The sequence below is a fragment of the Plasmodium chabaudi genome (genome assembly GCF_900002335.3).
Source record: "Plasmodium chabaudi chabaudi strain AS genome assembly, chromosome: 3".
In the NCBI taxonomy this organism is placed as follows: Eukaryota; Apicomplexa; class Aconoidasida; order Haemosporida; family Plasmodiidae; genus Plasmodium; species Plasmodium chabaudi.
Genome location: NC_030103.2, coordinates 666 through 19163, shown reverse-complemented (window position 1 = coordinate 19163; position 18498 = coordinate 666). Strand labels below are relative to the sequence as shown.

Sequence of the window (18498 nt, the reverse complement as noted above, 5' to 3'; positions counted from 1 at the left end):
TCCATAAAGTATAATATACATATAGTTTTAGATTATAATAAAATTCATTTTGAATATTCCTCTACATTACAATATATATTCAGATTACATATGTGTTTTAAACATATTACAAAATATAATAAATATTCATAAAATATAGATTCATAAAATATCGATTTCGAATCGACAATACAACATTATCCATAAAAGATGTTTTATGCATCTACCATTTTTAATAACACAATAAAAATTGAACTATATACATAATATTTTAAATTTTATAGTTTTGAGGCATAAATAAATTAAATTTAAAAATAGTTAAAAAATAAAATATAAGTATGCTAATAAATTTTCATATCATATTATGCTCTAATAATTATAAATAATATGATAAATAGAACTATAATTATTATTATATGCTTATACATATAAAATAAAATACTTTATTAATAACTAATATTAAAAAAAATTTTTATTATAAAAATTTCATACAATTAAATAATAATATTAATTTTATCGAAAACGCACATAATAATAATTTTTTTTTAACTAATAATATATATATTAGGATATCATGTATATACAAACTCTCAATTTTATAATTTAAATATATGTTATTACGAAATAATATATATGCTCTAAAATGTTATTTATTAAAGCAATGGAACAAGGGAAATTATTAATTGGCTTAAAGTACTCTTTTTGAGTGCATTAATTATCTCATTGTACTATAGAGGGGTATGCCAATACAACAATAATAGTAATAATAAATTTGCATGTTACTAAATATGAACAAATATACTATGTGTATTTGATGGCCTATATGGGTATAAATTCATTATATATATTCTTAAAGGCATGATAAATTAAAATTGTATGCATAGAATGCCAAATGAAATATTACAATTTTGAATTAGTATTTTTTTAATGTGCTAATATTAGCATTAGCACTACCAGCCCAAATAACAATTCTATTAATGATTATATAGTTTTCCTTAAAGTATAGTTTTTTATTATAAAATATGGAATACATAACATATGTTTGGGTTCTAGTAAAATTGGGGTATGTAAAAGGTAAATTATGTTGCATTTTCCCACATTAACTGATCATTCCAACCGAAGTATTAGTACGATTATAAAATTAAACAACTACACAGTTTAAAGTAATTTATATGAAAACTGTTTTATTAGGCCCATTTTGATGTCATAAAACCGCTTTATTATATATACTAATTATTATTCTAAAACAATATTCTATATAGTGAAATATTTAACTTTATAATTAGCTCGAATAACTTAACCTTATAAGATATGTTTTTTAATCGTAAAAAGATAAATAAATATGCACTCAATTATCCGTTATAATGCATATATATAGATGGATATTAGGATATAAAAAATTATTGCACACTTTAAAATGCTTTTAATCGGTATAAATAAATCAAAACGTTTACACACTATATTTCACACATTTAGGAAAATAAATACACACCATTTATTTTTAAATATTATATTTAAAACAAAAATTATTTTATATTGTTTATAAATAAGATTCAACATATTATACAAAATAATAGAATACATTAATATATTAATGATACACAAGTAATGAGGCATAACGAACATTTTAACAATTTAAATACAATATATATTATTTGTTAGTTCTTTATATGTGTATAGTATATAATATTTGAAAGTTTTTTATTAAAAAAATAGTAGTATCATGCACATGTTGTATTATATATAAATTAGTAAAACATGGTTCAAAGAAATGAAAATTATGATGTTAATTGCCATAAAATATGTATACCATGTTTAACGAAATATAATTGATATGCAAAGAGCTTAAATAGATACAACAAATATTTACGTAATATATATAAATATTATTATCCCTCATAATCTCCAAATTATGGCAGAATCAAGTTATAAGATTGAGGATGTGGTATACAATTTTTTAAATAAAATATTCTCTTCGCATGTGTTTTATATGTTGTATCGTCCATAAATTATATTAATTTTCATTTGATTAGCATTTATATTAATACGTTTTTTTGTTTAATTCATAAAATATATTTGTAGTATAGTACAATTAAGACGATCAGTAACTATTTTTATGAGGATGAAAAGGATGGAACAAAAACTCAAGTAACTAATGAAGAAATCCACAATTATTGTGATTACGAGGATAGATCAGATAGTAATAAATGTCTTGATTATTTTGAAATGACTAGTTCGGGTGTTATTCATTTGCTAAAAGATTTAAAGAAGAAGTGTAATTTAGACGATGATAAACTTGCCGAATACGCTATTTTATGGTTAATTTATAAACTAAAAATAAAGAAAAATAATACAGTCACAAATCTAAATGATTTTTATAATAATTATATAGAAAAAAATAAGTGTTATAAAGATAAAATAAATGGTGATGGTTCGACTTATAAGGATATTATAAATAAAAAAAAAGATTTGATGGATATGAATATTAATGAAATATTTAAACTTGAAGCCCCATTTAATATATTATATTATTTGTATCATGAAATTTCTGATCAAAAATCGTTTTGCAAAGAATATTCGAAATATGCTGCAAATTTTGCTGATCAATTTAAAAATCTTAATGAAGATTCTAATCATATAATAGACAGTTCATTTAGTCAAATATTGTCTACATTATTAAATGATCATAATAATTTAATAAATAAATATTGTAAAGGATCTTGCAGTTTTTCATCTATTTCACAATTAACCCCCCAAAAAAAAACTGTAGATAATTCTGTAAAAGATTCTGGAGAAACATTGGGGGACACTCCTGACGCTACACCATCAAGTTCATCGACATTAAACACAGTAATTCCAGTTTTATCGACATTTTCTGTAATATCACTTTTCTTGGTAGTTTCTTATAAGGTAAATAATAAGGAATTAAAAAGTATAATATTTAATTTATATTTTGTGATCCCTTATATGAAAAAATATATAATAATTTTCCCATTTTTATATTAGTATTCATTATTTGGAATTGATAAACTATTTCAAAGACAATATAGAAGAAACAAATTAAAAAAAACAACGAAGAAAATGGAACTTAATATATGATTCGAAGATTAACGATTATTCTAGGAACAATAATAATGATTGATATATGTTAAGAATATGTCTATTTGGAAACAAGTCATTTTTGACGATATTTTTGGAGCATATTTTTTGTGTTTATAAAAGCATTTAAATAATATATTCAATAAAATATAAAGCTATATGTGTAAATGATTGCACTCCTGCATAATTTTGCATGTTTTTTGTATAATTTTTATATGATTTTTATGTTATGGGTTAGGGTTATGTACTACATTACATTTAATTTGTATAATTTTTAATAATATTTATTGTTTATATAAAAATGATTTAAAAAAATACAAATAAAATAATGAAACATAAAGTTGCAAAATCAAAAAATATATATAATTAAATTTTTTTCGATTCTAATATTCTTGATACCGAGGTGTTTATGTTTTATGGGTCAAGGTTATGCATTATGGGTTATTGTTTTGTTCACTGTATCTGGACTTTGAGTTATGGTTCGGAATATATTATAATATAATTTTTTATAGTTTGATAATATTTTGGGTCTGTAAATGTTGATAAAATATATTTACCATTCCCGTATGTTTAATCCCGAAATGAAATCCAAATATGCATCTCCAAATGACCGTATCCATTAATATGAAAGGGGTCACATAGCATATATTTCCATAAAGTATAATATATATATATAGCTTTTATTATAATAAAATTCATTTTGAATATTCCTCTATATTACAATATATATTCAGATTACATATGTGTTTTAAACATTAATTAAGCATTTACAATATATAATAGGTAATCATAAATATCGATCGAGAATCGACGATACAACATTACCTATAAAAGATGTTTTATGCATCTACCATTTTTAATAACCCAATAAAAATTGAACTAAATATACACTATTTTAAGTTTTATAATTTAGAGGTATAAATAAATTATATTTTAAAATGGTTAAAAGATAAAATATAAATATATTAATAAATTTTCATATCATATTTTGTTCTAATAATTATAACTAATATTAAAATATTTTTTATTGTAAAAATTTCATATAATTAAATACTAATATTAATTTTATCGAAAAAGCACATAATAATAAAATTTTTTTAACTAATAATATATATTAGGATATTACATATGCAAATTCTCAATTTCGGAATTTAAATATATTGTTATTACGAAATAATATATTTATAATTTATAATATTGTTGTTCTATAAATGGTGATTAAATATATGCTCCATCTCGTATGTTTAATCTTGAGATTATTCCTAAATATGCACCCCCCAAAGGGGGATGGCCATTAATATGAAAGGGTGTACTGAACATATTTCCATAAGCCATAATACTATATCTAATTCGTTCGTATATATTAAATTTGGCAATACTATAACTTCACATGTTACATTTTATTGGTAATTTTTGGATAACGATATATAAGAATCCTTATTATTTATTATATAAGTCTTGTTAATCAGGGGTGATATTGAATCATGAATAGCACATTATGTTTCTTTATTTGATGAAACATATTAGAAAAATTTATTATTTGTATCATATTTATTTTAATTTCAATTATAAAGTTCCCAAACAAAACTGTAATAACAAAACTGAATAGGCATCTATAGATTATAATAAAAACCATTTTGAATATTCCTCTATATTACAATATATATTCAGATTAATATATGTGTTTGTAACATTAATTAAACAAACTACTAATATATAATAATAAAATATAGATTCATAAACAATCGATCGATGTTCGACAATACAGCGTTATCTATAAAAGGCATATTATGCATCTAACATTTTTAATAACACAATAAAAATTGAACTATATATACAATATTTTAAGTTTATAATTTTGAGGTATAAATAAATTATATTTTAAAATGGTTAAAAGATAAAATATAAATATATTAATAAATTTTCATATCATATTTTTCTTTAATAATGACAAATAGTATTATAGATAGAATAGCATTATTATTATATGCTTACAGATATAATATAATAAAATACTTTACTAATAAATAGTATTGAAATATTTCATAATAAAGTTTTTAAAAAAATATAAAAAGTGCCCCTTTATATCTCTTCATGCATTTCGATATAGAATGTTTTTTATGCATATTCAGTAAAAAATCATATAAAAATATAATGTATTTTTTAACAGAGATATATAAATATATTTTTTATTGAATGAATGATAAATCAATGGGTATAACAGTGCGTTATAAAGGCATCAATGTTATATATTTTGTTAAAGATACCAATTGGGATATGAGGTTTTATATTCTAAAAAACTTGATTGATGGGAAACAGTTAAAGATTCAATTTTATCAATTCATTTTTATTATTACACATTAGAGTGCATTATATTATTAGTGTTTGTAATTCATCTTTTTTTAATCTAAAATAGCAATATTTTATCATATAATTAATAAAATATTAATTTTTTAATAAATTATCTGAATGTATACACATTGACAATTAGAAAATTAGAATACATAAGATAGAAATGAACAATACAAAGCATTTATCGAATAATTTATATATTAAAAGAGCAAATATATCTTTTATCTCTCCCCTAACAAAGGGTAACATAACAGCCTAATTACACTTAGTTTTCAATTATACTTTAAACTTGCATCAATAGTTATTTATGTGTTATAAACTAATATTTGCTAAGTATTATTTTAAAAACAATATGCATTCAAAGAATTAATTAAGATTATAAATAGCTCAACAAATACGGGTTTAGTGCTAATTTTCGTTTTAAATAGTATAAAAGGTGCGTAAAATATATTATAAAATTACCAAATAAGATATATTTTTAAATTGAGTTTATAGGAATAAAAATAAAGTTATTGGATTTATTAAAATTGGTTATGAATTTATCTATATTAAACAAATAATATAAATTTATCTAATTTGAATAGAAAATTGAGTATGTAACTTAATTTAAAAATACTATAATCTTAGAAAAATCTATACTATATATAAGAAACAAGTATATAAAAATGTAATATATCTTATTAAATAACTATTTATGTATTTTTAAGGATTATAGTAATAATAGCATTTTTTGTATAAATGTATCATATATACATATGGTAAAAGTATATTAAGCAACTATCCATTTAAGGTTATTTAGATAATTGCCATAAATAAGTATAACATGTTTAACGAAATATAATTACTATGTAAAGAGCTTAAATAGATACAACAAATATTTACGTAATATATATAAATATTATTATCCCTCATAATCTCCAAATTATGAGAAACCCAAGTTATAAGATTGAGGATGTGGTATACAATTTTTAAATAAAATATTATCTTCGCATGTGTTTTATATGTTGTATCGTCCATAAATTATATTGATTTTCATTTGATTAATATTTATATTAATACGTTTTTTTGTTTAATTCATAAAATATATTTGTAGTATAAAGAATTTGTTACGATCAATGGCTATTTTGATGATGATGAAGATGATGGAACACAAACTAAAGTAAATAATGAAGCAATCCACAATTATTGTGATTACAAGGATAAACCAAAAAACAATGATAAATGTAGTGGTTATTATGAAATGATTAGTTCTGGTGTTATTTATTTGCTAGAAAATTTAAAGACAAAGTGTAATTTAGACGATGATAAACTTGCCGAATACGCTATTTTATGGTTAAGTTATAAACTAAAAATAAAGGATAATCCTATAATCAAAAAATTAAGTGATTTTTATAAAAGTTATATAGATACAAATAATTATTATAATGAGAATATAAATGGTGGTGATGGTCTGACTTATAAGGCAATTATAGATAAAAAAAAAGATTTGATGGATATGAATATTAATGATATATTTAAACTTGAAGCCCCATTTAATATATTATATTATTTGTATGATCAAATTAGTGATGAACATCCGGATTGCGAAAAAAATTTGGATTATGCTAACGATTTTGCTGAAAAATATGAAGTACTTCTTAATAATAATGATACTGGTATTGATGACAGTCTATATAGTCAAATATTATCTATATTATCAACTGATTATAACAATTTACAAAAAAAATGTACCAATTTTCCATCCCTCCCAGTTTATCCACGAGGTTTTTCAATAAAAGTTACGTTAATTCCAATTACATTTATATTTGTTGCAATACCTATTTTCTTGGAATTTGCTTATAAGGTAAATAAAAAGGAATTTAAAAATATAATCTTTAAAATTTATTTTTGTAATTCTTTATATGGGATTATCAAAAAATGTATATACGATTACCATTTTTATATTAGTATTCATTATTTGGATTTGGTAAACGATCTCAAAAACAATATTTAAGAGAAAAACGAAAAAAAGCAAAGAGGAAAGTGTATAATTATTTATTACTCGAAGAGAGTGATTATTCCAGGAATAGTAATAATTATTGATATATATTAAGGCTGACTATTTGGAAATAATCAATTTTTGGCCATAATTTGGAACATAATTTTTGGGTTTATAAGAATATTTAAATAATGTAATCAATAAAACATAAAGTTATATATGTATATTTATTATATATTTTATGTATGTTTTTATGTTGTGAATCAGGGTTAAAGTTGTGTTTGTGGAACCCATATTCGGGTTATAGTTAAGTGTTAAATTATGTTTAATTCTGTATAATTTGATAATATATTAGTTTAAGTAATTGTTTTAAATATGTATAGGAAATAAATTATTAAAAAAAGTATAGGAAAACTTATAATAATTGGATTTCGTGTTAATATAACTTAATAGTAAATATGTTGAACTATGCACTTTTTGTGTTTATTGTTAATTTATGATTAATGGTTTATAGATCAATTGATAAAATATTGGAATCGACATCGAAAGATGAATCCAAAGTGCCGATTTGATTCTATAAGACAACATCGATTTGAATAATTGCAACGTTTAATATGGTAATTTGGGTGAAAATATTTATTATGATTTCATATCCCAATACCACATGGACTGTATGATAAATGAAAAAAGAAGTTGTTGAGTTGATGAGAAAATGTGATTATTAAATATATACAAACTTATGTAAGCCGACCATATGTCATTTATTAATTTATTTTTTTGTTAATTTATTTTGTTTTAAAAGAAAAAACGATTATTTATATGATAAATTTATTAATAACTTTATTTGGTGGTTCAGATTCTATGAACCTGATTTTAAAACTCTATATAAGTATTAAAATGATAAATAAGTAAATTCATTTATTATTATAGGTAACTAAACTCAAAAGTACAATTAAAAAATATATTTATATTATTATGATCTGCATAAATATGATGTTGTTGGAATGGTTCACTTATATTTCAATTATAAATTTATTTATATAATTATAGAATAAAAACATGATTAACATAATGAATGAATAATAAATATCTATTTTATAAAATAATTTATTATTGAAAAAATTCATAATAAAAATTAAAAAAATGCCCCTATAAACCCCTGTTATATGTTGCATACAATTGTTTTCTATAAATATTCAGTAGAAAATTATATAAAAATATAATGGTATTTTCTAACAGAGATATATAATTTTATGTTTTATTGAATGAATAATAAGTCAATGATATACAATAGTGCATTATAAATGTATCAACGTTACATATTTTGTTAAAGATACAGTTGGGGATATGTATTTTTATATTATAAAAACCTGGATAAATGAAGAACGGGTTAAAGTCTCAATTAATGTTAAATGTCTTTTTATTATTCCATATTATCAGTGTTTGTAAATAATCATTTTTTTTAATTTAAAATAGCATTATTTATCATATAATTCTAATAAATTATTTGAATGCATATACATTGATAACTATAACAATAGAATATATGAGATATAATGAGCAATAAAGATCATTTAGCAAATATTTATATATTAAAAGAGAAAATATATCATATATTTTTCCTCTTCAAGTGCAATATAGCAACCTAATTGCACATAGTTTTCTATTATATTTTAAAATTTGCATCAACACATATTTATGTTATATGTTTAATATTTACTATGTATTATTTTAAAAATAATCGGCATTTAAAAACTTATTTAAGCTTATAAATAACTCAATAAATATGGTCTCAGTGCTAAATGTTGTTTCAAACCGTATAAAAGATGCTCAAAATATATTATAAAATAACCCAATAAGGTATATTTCTAAATTGATGTGCGTAGTATTAATAATAAAGTTATTGAACACATTAAAATGGATTATGAATCTATTTCTATTCATTAAAAATAATATAAATTTATGTAATTTGAATAGAAAATGGACCATGTAACTTAATTTGAAAATACTATAAATTTAGAAAAATCTATATTATATGTTATAAGAAACAAATATATCTTATTAAATAACTATTTATATGCCCTTAAGGATTATAATAATAATAGCATTTTTTGTATAAAATGCATTACATATACATATGACAAAAGTATATTAAGCAACTATCTATTTAAGGTAATTTAGTTAATTATCATAAAATGAGTATAATATGATTTTAGTAATATTACTGTATTATTATTTTATATGAAGTTAAAATTAAGAATAATATGGTTAACGAAAGATAATTGATCTGTAAAGAGTTTAACTAAATACAACATATATTTCATACAATATATATAAATATTGTCATCCCACATAATCTCCAAATTATAACATAATTTCATTACAATGGATAACCTGGTATATAATTTTTTTAAATAAAATATGCTCTTCTCATGTGATTTATATGTTAGATCGTCTATAAATTCATTAATCTTCATTTTAGTAACATATATATATTAATATATTTTTTATTAATTTTTATAATATTTTCATAGTGTAAAGTAATTAACCGGTTAGATAGAAAGATTACCGTGAAGGTGGATAATTTAATTGCAATGATTGAATTTGATAAAATACAGAGTAAGTATTGTACTGCCAAGGATGAGGAAGGCACATGTTATTCTTATGAAGCAATAATTAGCTCTTATTTTATAACATTGCTAAATCATTTTAAGAGTTGTAATGACAATAATTTAGAAAATGATAAACTTGCTCAATACGCTGTTTTATGGTTATGCCATAAACTAAATAAAAACTCACAAAATGGAGTCAGTAATCTAAAAGATATTTATGATGTATATATAAAGGATAATAAGAAGGATATTGAGAAAATGTCTGGTGAAGCTTATAATAGTTGTAAAGATATTATAAATAAAAAAATATATTCGATGCCTATTGATATTAAAGAAATGTCTAGACTTTATGAAGCATTAAAAGCATTATGTAAATTGTATACTGAATGTGATGAAAAAAAAGAAAAATACACAAGTTGTTCACGAGATGCTCAAGATTTTGCTAATGAATTTAATAAACTTAATGACGATAATAGGATTACTGAAAATAATTTATATAGCCAAATATTGTATGCTTTATTTAATGATTATAATAGTTTTAAAAATGGTTGTGCTAAAAATTGTAGTTCTTGTAACGATGTTCCAACTCTTTCAGAGATAAAAGCACCACCAAGTTCATCGATACCAAGAAAACTAATTCCAGTTTTATTGACATTTTCAATACCATTTTTCTTGGGAATTGCTTATAAGGTAAATAATAAGGAATTTAAAATTATGTTCGTGATTCATTATATGGGATTATCAAAAAATATAAATACGTTTACCATTTTTATATTAGAATTCATTATTTGGATTTCATAAACGAGTCCAAAGGAAACATTTAAGAGAAAGGCTAAAAAAATAAAGAAGAAAATGAATCATTATATATGGTTCGAAAAGAATGATTATTCCAGGAATAGTAATAATAATTGATATATGTTAAGAAAGTTTCTATTTGGAAAAAGTAATTTTTGATCATGATTTGGGGTTTATACGAATATTTAAATAATACAATCAATAAAATATAATATTATATGTGTATATTTATTGTATTTTTGTATAGTTTTTATGTTGTGAATCATGGTTAAGGTTATGTTTGTGGAACCCACATGTGGGTTAGAGTTAAATATTATATCGCATTTATTTTTTTATAGTTTTTAATAATTTGATAATATTTATTAGTTTAAGGAATTGTTTTAAATATATATAGGAAACAAATTATTAAAATATGTATAGGATATGTTGGACTTGTTAAGATTTATATTAAGTCTAAATATGTAAGAGAACAAATGAGGATGAAGATGACTATGAAAAGGACCGAATAAAGTAATACATTTTGACAAAATATATGATTTCCATTTCTTATTTATATAACTTAATGATATTGTGTTGAACTATGTCTTTTGTATTTTATTTCTAATTTGTGATTAATTGTTTATGGATCAATTGATCAAATATTGGAATCGATATAGAAAGATGAATCCAAAGTATCGATATAGTTATAGAAGAGACGTTGATTTAAATTATTATAATATTTAACATGAGAAACTGAGGGAGAAAATGGGAATAAAAAAAATAATTTATTATAATTTAAACCAAAATGACAGTTAAAACGATTCCCTTGCTCGTTGCCACCTGAACCGGATGATAAATGAAGAAAGTAATGAAGATAAGAAAGGAGCTGTTGAGTTTATGGGAAAATGTAATTATTAAGCATGTAGAAAATTATATGGCAATTATTATTTTATTTTTTGGCGATTTTTTTCTTTATAAAAGAAAAAACGATTATTTATATGATAAAATTATTAATAGCTTTTATTTGGGGCTCAGATTCTATGAACACGATTTTAAAACTCAATATAAGTATTAAAATGATAAATATGTAAATTCGTTTATTACTATTATTATGCGTAACTAAAATCATAAGTATAATTTAAAAAACATATTTATATAATTATAATACGAAATTATATAATATTATGATCTGGATAAATATGATGTTGCTAGAATGACTCAGTTAATTTTCAATTTTAAATATATTTATATAATTTTAAAAATAAAACATTACAACATAATGAATGATTAACATATATTTATTTATAAAATAATTTATTATTGAAAAAATTCATAATAAATTTTTTATAAATATTAGCAATTGCCCACTAAATCTATATCATACATTTCAATATAGAATAGTTTTTTATGCATATTCAGTAAAAAATTATATAAAAATATAATGATATTTTCTAACAGAGATATATAAAATTATGTTTTATTGAATGAATAATAAGTCAATGATATACAATAGTGCATTATAAAGGTATCAACGTTACATATTTTGTTAAAGATACAGTTGAGGATATGAAGTTTTATATTATAAAAACCTGGATAAATGAAGAAATGGTTAAATTATCAATTAATGTTAAATGTCTTTTTATTATTCCATATTATCAGTATTTGTAAATAATCATTTTTTTTAATTTAAAATGGCATTATTTATCATATAATTTTAATAAATTATTTGAATGCATATACATTGATAACTATAATAACAGAATATATAAGATAAAATGAGCAATTCAGAATATTTAGAGAGTATTCATCTAAATTAATGTGTTAAAAGAGCAAATATATCATATATTTTTCCTCTTAAAGTGCAATATAGCAACCTAATTTCACATAATTTTCTATTATATTTTAAAATTTGCATCAATAGTTATTTATGTGTTAAATATTAATGTTTATTATGTATTATTTTAAAAATAATATGAATTTGAAGACTTATTTAAACTTATAAATTGCTCATGGTTGAGTGCTAATTGTTTTTTTAAACCGTAGAAAAGATGCTCAAAATATATTATAAAATAACCCAATAAGGCATATTTCTAAATTGATGTACATAGGAATAAATATAAATTTATTGAACACATTAAAATGAATTATGAATTTATCTATATTAAATAAAAATAATATAAATTTATGTAATTTCCATAGAAAATGAAGCATGTAACTTGCTAATGCTATAATTATAGAAAAAACTATATTATATAATATTAGAAACAAGTATATAAATATTTAACCTATTTTATTAAATATATATTTATATTCCTTTAATGATTATAGTAATAATAGCATTTTTTGTATAAAATGTATCATATATAGATATGGTAAAAGTGTATTAAGCAACCATCTATTTAAGATAATTTAGCTAATTTCCATAAAATAAGTACACTGTGTTTAACTAAAGATAATTTCTATGCAAAGAGCTTAAGTAAATATAACATACATTTTATGCAATATATATAATCATATCACCCCGCATAATATCTAAATTTAACAGAATTTCATTATAATGTCTAAGAAATTGGTACATAATTTTTTTAAACAAAATATGCTCTTCGCATAAAATTCATATATTGAATAGCCTATAAATTATATTAATTTTAATTTTAGTAAAATTTACATCAACATATTCTTTTCTTTAATTCGTAAAATATATTCGTAGTGTGGATTAATTATTGGGATCGATAATGGTATTATTGTGAAACTGAATGGTTCAAATGTACAAATTAAAAATGATACGACATTTAACGATTATTGCCCTAACGAGGGGATGAAGACTAATGGAGAATGTGATAGTAACATCCAAAATGTTAACTTTGCTATTATAAAATTGCTTACATATTTTAAATCGGTTGTTGACGATATTTTAGAAGATAATAAACTTTCTGAATACGCTATTTTGTGGTTATGTTATAAAATAAATCTAATGTCATACGACGGGATCAGAAATCTAAATGATTTTCATAATAAATATATAAAGGACAAAGAGAGTGATATTCAAAAAATGGTTGATGTTGAAGCTTATAATATTTACATGGATTTTATAAATAAAAACCAAGATTTGATGAATATGGATATTAATGGTATATCTAATTTTTATGCTCCATTGAAATCATTATGTAATATGTATAATAAATTCGATGCAAAAAATAATAGTTGCGCAAAATGCTCGGAAGATGCTAAAGAATTTGTTGAAAAATATAATCAATTTAATGAAGATCCTAGCGTTATTGGAAATCAATCATATAGAAAAATATTGACTATTTTATTTAACGATTATGATAATTTAAAAAATAAATGTAAAGATAGTTCATCCCTTCCAACGATAGAACAAATACAATATAGTGTAAAAGGCTCTGAAAAAGGTTCTGAATTTGCATCATCAAGTTCGTCGATAACAATCAAGTTAATTCCAGTTTTATTGACATTTACAATACCATTTTTCTTGAGAATTGCTTATAAGGTAAATAATAAGGAATTTAAAAATATAATATTTAAAACTTACTTTCGTGATCCCTTATATGCGATTATCAAAAAATGTATATACGATTACCATTTTTATATTAGTATTCATTATTTGGATTTGGTAAACGATCTCAAAAACAATATTTAGGAAAAAGGCTAAAAAAATAAAGAAGAAAACGAATCTTAACATATAATTCGAAGAGTAATGATTATTCCAGGAACAGTAATAATGATTGATATGTGTTAAGAAACTGTCTATTGGAGATAAATAACTTTGGAACCTAATTTGAGGTCTATAAGAATATTTAAATAATATAATCAATAAAATATAAAGCTATATGTGTAAATTATTGCACTCCTGCATAATTTTGCATGTTTTTTGTATAATTTTTATATGATTTTATGTAGTGGATCAGGGTTAAAGTTGTATTTATGGAACCCATATATGGGTTATGATTAAGTACCACATTACATATAATTTTGCATACTTTTTAATAATTTGATAACTTTTATTAGTTTAAAGAATTGTTTTAAATATGTATAGGAAAAATTATAATAATTGGGTTTCGTATTAATATAACTTAATGGTAAATGTATTGAACTACATTATGTACGTTTTGTATTTTATTGTTAATTTGAGGTTAATAGCTTATGGGATAATCGAACAAATATCGAAATAGATATAGACAGATGATCCCAAAGTATCGATTTGGTTATAGAAAAGACGTTGATTTAAATAATTAAAATATTTAATATGAGAAACTGATGTAGAATGGAATTATAAGTAAGTAATTTATTATAATTTCATCTGAAAGAGCATTTAAAACAATATCCTCTCTCAGCACATCTTGAACCCGATGATAAATGAAGAAAGTAATGGAGATAAGTAAGTTGTTGGGTTGATGAGAAAATGGAATTATTAAATATATACAACCATTTGCAGGATAATCCTATATCATTTATTAATTTATTTTTTTTGCTGATTTTTTTTGTTGATTTTTTTTGTTTATAAAAGAACAAACGATTTTTTGGAATTATAAATTTAATTAATGTCTTACATTTGTTGTAAAATAACTAAAGCTGAAATATTCATGGTTCTATATTTAAAAGTACATATAAATATATAACAATAATAAATAAGTAAATCAGTTGTTTTTATAAATTATTATGTTCAATAAATAAATAGAATGTGTATTTTTATGTAATAGTTGAATATAACATTATCATTTGTTATTTTCGTAATCTATATAAAGATGTCATTTTAAAGTATTATTAATGCCTGATTATTGTTTTTTCCAAAATTTTATGAATAATAGTAGTTAATAATATATAAAACCTTTTAAAAAAATAAATTTATTATATAATGAATTATTTATTATTGAAAAAATGCTACTATTTTGTTAAAATGTAAAGAATAACCTCATATATCCTATATGCTACATACAAATGTTTTCTATATATATTCGTCTTATTGAATAAATAACAAATAAATGGCATATAACAATGCATCGTAAAGGCATCAAGGATATATATTTGTTAAAGACATAATTTGGTATATGTGTTTTTGTATCTAAAAAACCGAATGATTGAAGAAAACGTTAATAACTAAATTCATGTTAGATGTCTTTTTATTATTCCATATTATCATGTATTAAAATATCAGTGTTTACTGAATAGCCTTTAACTTAAAATAGTATTATCTATGATAGAATTAATAAAATATAGAATTCCTAATGAAAATTATTTGTTTTACAAGAACAGTTAAAATCACAGAAATAGTAAAAGACAAAACAACTTATCGATTTTGAGTATAAAAAATGAGTTATCATAATAATATAAAAATAAGCCATAAATAAATATTTTCATAAATTATAATACTTACATTTGTAGTTTTCATGAATTAATACATATAGATGCATCCTAATATTAAACGACATAATCAATTTGTATACACAACACATTATTATAATGCAAATAAATCGTATTATTAACACAAATCTTCTAATATTATGATGCTAAAATATTTATATGAAATACATGTTTATATATGAAGGAAAAATAATCCCAAGTTTTTCCAATAATCTATTTTTGTTAAAAGAAAGAACGCCCAGTAATCTACGAAAAAAACATAAATGGATGAATATATAAAGCATTAAAATTTTTGCAAATTATAGTATATATTATAAATATGCACATTTATTTAAAACACTATTTTTTTAACAATTGTTGGAATAAGCTATTAAATTTATATATTGCTTACAGATTCGACATAGGTGACATCAACATGAGTGCAGCATTTTTGAATGTAGTATCCAGCTATGTTAACAAACGTTTTTTTTAGTTTTCCTCTTCTAATATAATCTTCAGAATCAATATCAATTTTGAATGAATTTGCATTTTCTATTATTGGGTTTTTATATTTTATATTGGAAGGGTGGTGATCATTTACATTTGGTGAAACCATGGCAATTATAGTTGTGTCATGCGATATCTACAAAATTAATAAAAGTGTATTTGAATAAATTGCATGTTATAATATGAGAAATACTATTTATAATGAAACAGAAGAGGAAAGGTTTCCTTACTTGAACTTTTTTGACTAAAGCATAAAAATATTTCTCACGGCTCAGCGGCCCATTTTTGTAACGTTGTTGTATCAATACTAAATTTGGATTGTACACACGTTCAATTTTTACTAAAAAACAATATTATAAAATTGCATAGATGAAATTAAAATATCATGAGTTTGAAATATGGGAAACAATAAATAGCATCATATAACAATGGAAATAATAGATCGGGAATTTTCGAATAAATGGTAACAATAATATGTTAATTTGACTAATTATGTATACCTTTATCAGAGCCATTATCGAGGAAAGTGTTACTATCGGGATCCCATATCTCGCTTATTACTTTATTATACTAATGGAAACACAGATAAATATATATAAGTTATAACAATTTTTGAATTTAATTTGGTTTATAAAACTTATATTGTTCGTTATTCGTTACCTTATTGCTGCTATAAACTTTATATTGTATTTTTTCAACATTTGTATCGTTATGCTTTTTTATATAAAAATCTACACCACTATAAGAGTCGTATTGATGTAATCTATAACCATCTTTACTTGTTGCATGGTATTCTAAATGTTTTACAACTTCTTTCATAAGTTTTTCCGCTTCTATTGTTTCTTCGGGATTTGTACATAATAAGTGCTTGTTGTTTTCATATATTTCTCTTGAACTATCATTGATAAAAATGAACATATTTTTAATGTGTACAGAAATAAATGTATTGTATTTGTATATGACATTGTTGTATATGCATGTATTTAATATTATCATAATGAAATATGTAATATATATATTGTTGTATTTTCTTACGTAGGATAACGTTTTTTGAATTTGGGTTGCGCAGATTTTATTTGAGCGGCATCAGCTGCAAGGGCTTCATTATTTGCATATATAAAAATGCTTAAAATAAATAAAACGATTTGAATATAAAATTTATTCATTTTGAACTTTACAAACAAAATATTAAAAAATATATAGTATTTTTTTTTAATTAAAAATTAACTCGAAAAATAGTATAAATATAATTAAAAATAAAGAAAACAATTTTTTCCAATAAAGTATAAAAAACTACTATTTACTTAAAAAATATAAATAATTTAAAAATTTTATTTATTTGTTATTTAGTTGTTTATTTATTTTTTTATGTCATACACTTATCCGATTTTTATACATAATTATTTTTTAAAATATTATTGTATATTAATAATACATATAGAATATAGAATTTAGTGACGCGTCTGTATTCTCTACATGATTAATCGGGTTTCAGTTCTTTAAGTATTCACTATTTAGTGATCAGGGGTATATTAAATTATATATATCATGGCAATTCCATTTTAACTGTTTTAAAATATAATATATGCCAACCATAAATCTTATAAATTGATGGCAAATAAGTAAAAGTATGCAAAACAATTTCTATTAATACAAATTAAAATTTTAACAACAATATAAAATAATGAAATAAAAAAAAGTGAATTTTTTTTGGAAAAGAAATAATTTTTTATAGTATTATTTTTTATTGACATATGTTTTTTTAGACATCGTAAAAAATGCTTTCATAAATCTTTATTTTGTTATAAATAACATCGATATGTCGAATTTCGATTT

The 18498-nt window shown here is 21.4% G+C and overlaps 5 protein-coding genes across 5 annotated transcripts; 4 read left to right on the top strand and 1 right to left on the bottom strand.

Moving 5' to 3' along the window:
• Positions 1–1891: 1891 nt before the first annotated feature.
• On the top strand, positions 1892–3078 carry PCHAS_0300600 (CIR protein; the record flags this gene model as incomplete). Its single annotated transcript, XM_016799260.1, has 3 exons — positions 1892–1924; positions 2062–2889; positions 2986–3078. The coding sequence occupies 3 exons, from the start codon at positions 1892–1894 to the stop codon at positions 3076–3078; spliced, it is 954 nt and encodes a 317-aa protein (XP_016653131.1).
• A 3276-nt stretch (positions 3079–6354) lies between these two features.
• On the top strand, positions 6355–7512 carry PCHAS_0300400 (CIR protein; the record flags this gene model as incomplete). Its single annotated transcript, XM_016799252.1, has 3 exons — positions 6355–6387; positions 6524–7273; positions 7378–7512. The coding sequence occupies 3 exons, from the start codon at positions 6355–6357 to the stop codon at positions 7510–7512; spliced, it is 918 nt and encodes a 305-aa protein (XP_016653130.1).
• A 2281-nt stretch (positions 7513–9793) lies between these two features.
• PCHAS_0300300 (CIR protein) lies at positions 9794–10864 on the top strand (the record flags this gene model as incomplete). Its single annotated transcript, XM_016799244.1, has 3 exons — positions 9794–9805; positions 9943–10710; positions 10799–10864. The coding sequence occupies 3 exons, from the start codon at positions 9794–9796 to the stop codon at positions 10862–10864; spliced, it is 846 nt and encodes a 281-aa protein (XP_016653129.1).
• Positions 10865–13351: 2487 nt separating this feature from the next.
• On the top strand, positions 13352–14475 carry PCHAS_0300200 (CIR protein; the record flags this gene model as incomplete). The annotated part of the gene is made up of 3 exons (XM_016799238.1): positions 13352–13366; positions 13505–14305; positions 14410–14475. 3 exons carry the CDS (start codon positions 13352–13354, stop codon positions 14473–14475), a joined length of 882 nt encoding a protein of 293 aa, XP_016653128.1.
• A 1923-nt stretch (positions 14476–16398) lies between these two features.
• PCHAS_0300100 (fam-a protein) lies at positions 16399–17828 on the bottom strand (the record flags this gene model as incomplete). Its single annotated transcript, XM_016799233.1, has 6 exons — positions 16399–16422; positions 16568–16798; positions 16893–17002; positions 17163–17232; positions 17323–17557; positions 17698–17828. 6 exons carry the CDS (start codon positions 17826–17828, stop codon positions 16399–16401), a joined length of 801 nt encoding a protein of 266 aa, XP_016653127.1.
• Between the last annotated feature and the right edge of the window lie 670 nt (positions 17829–18498).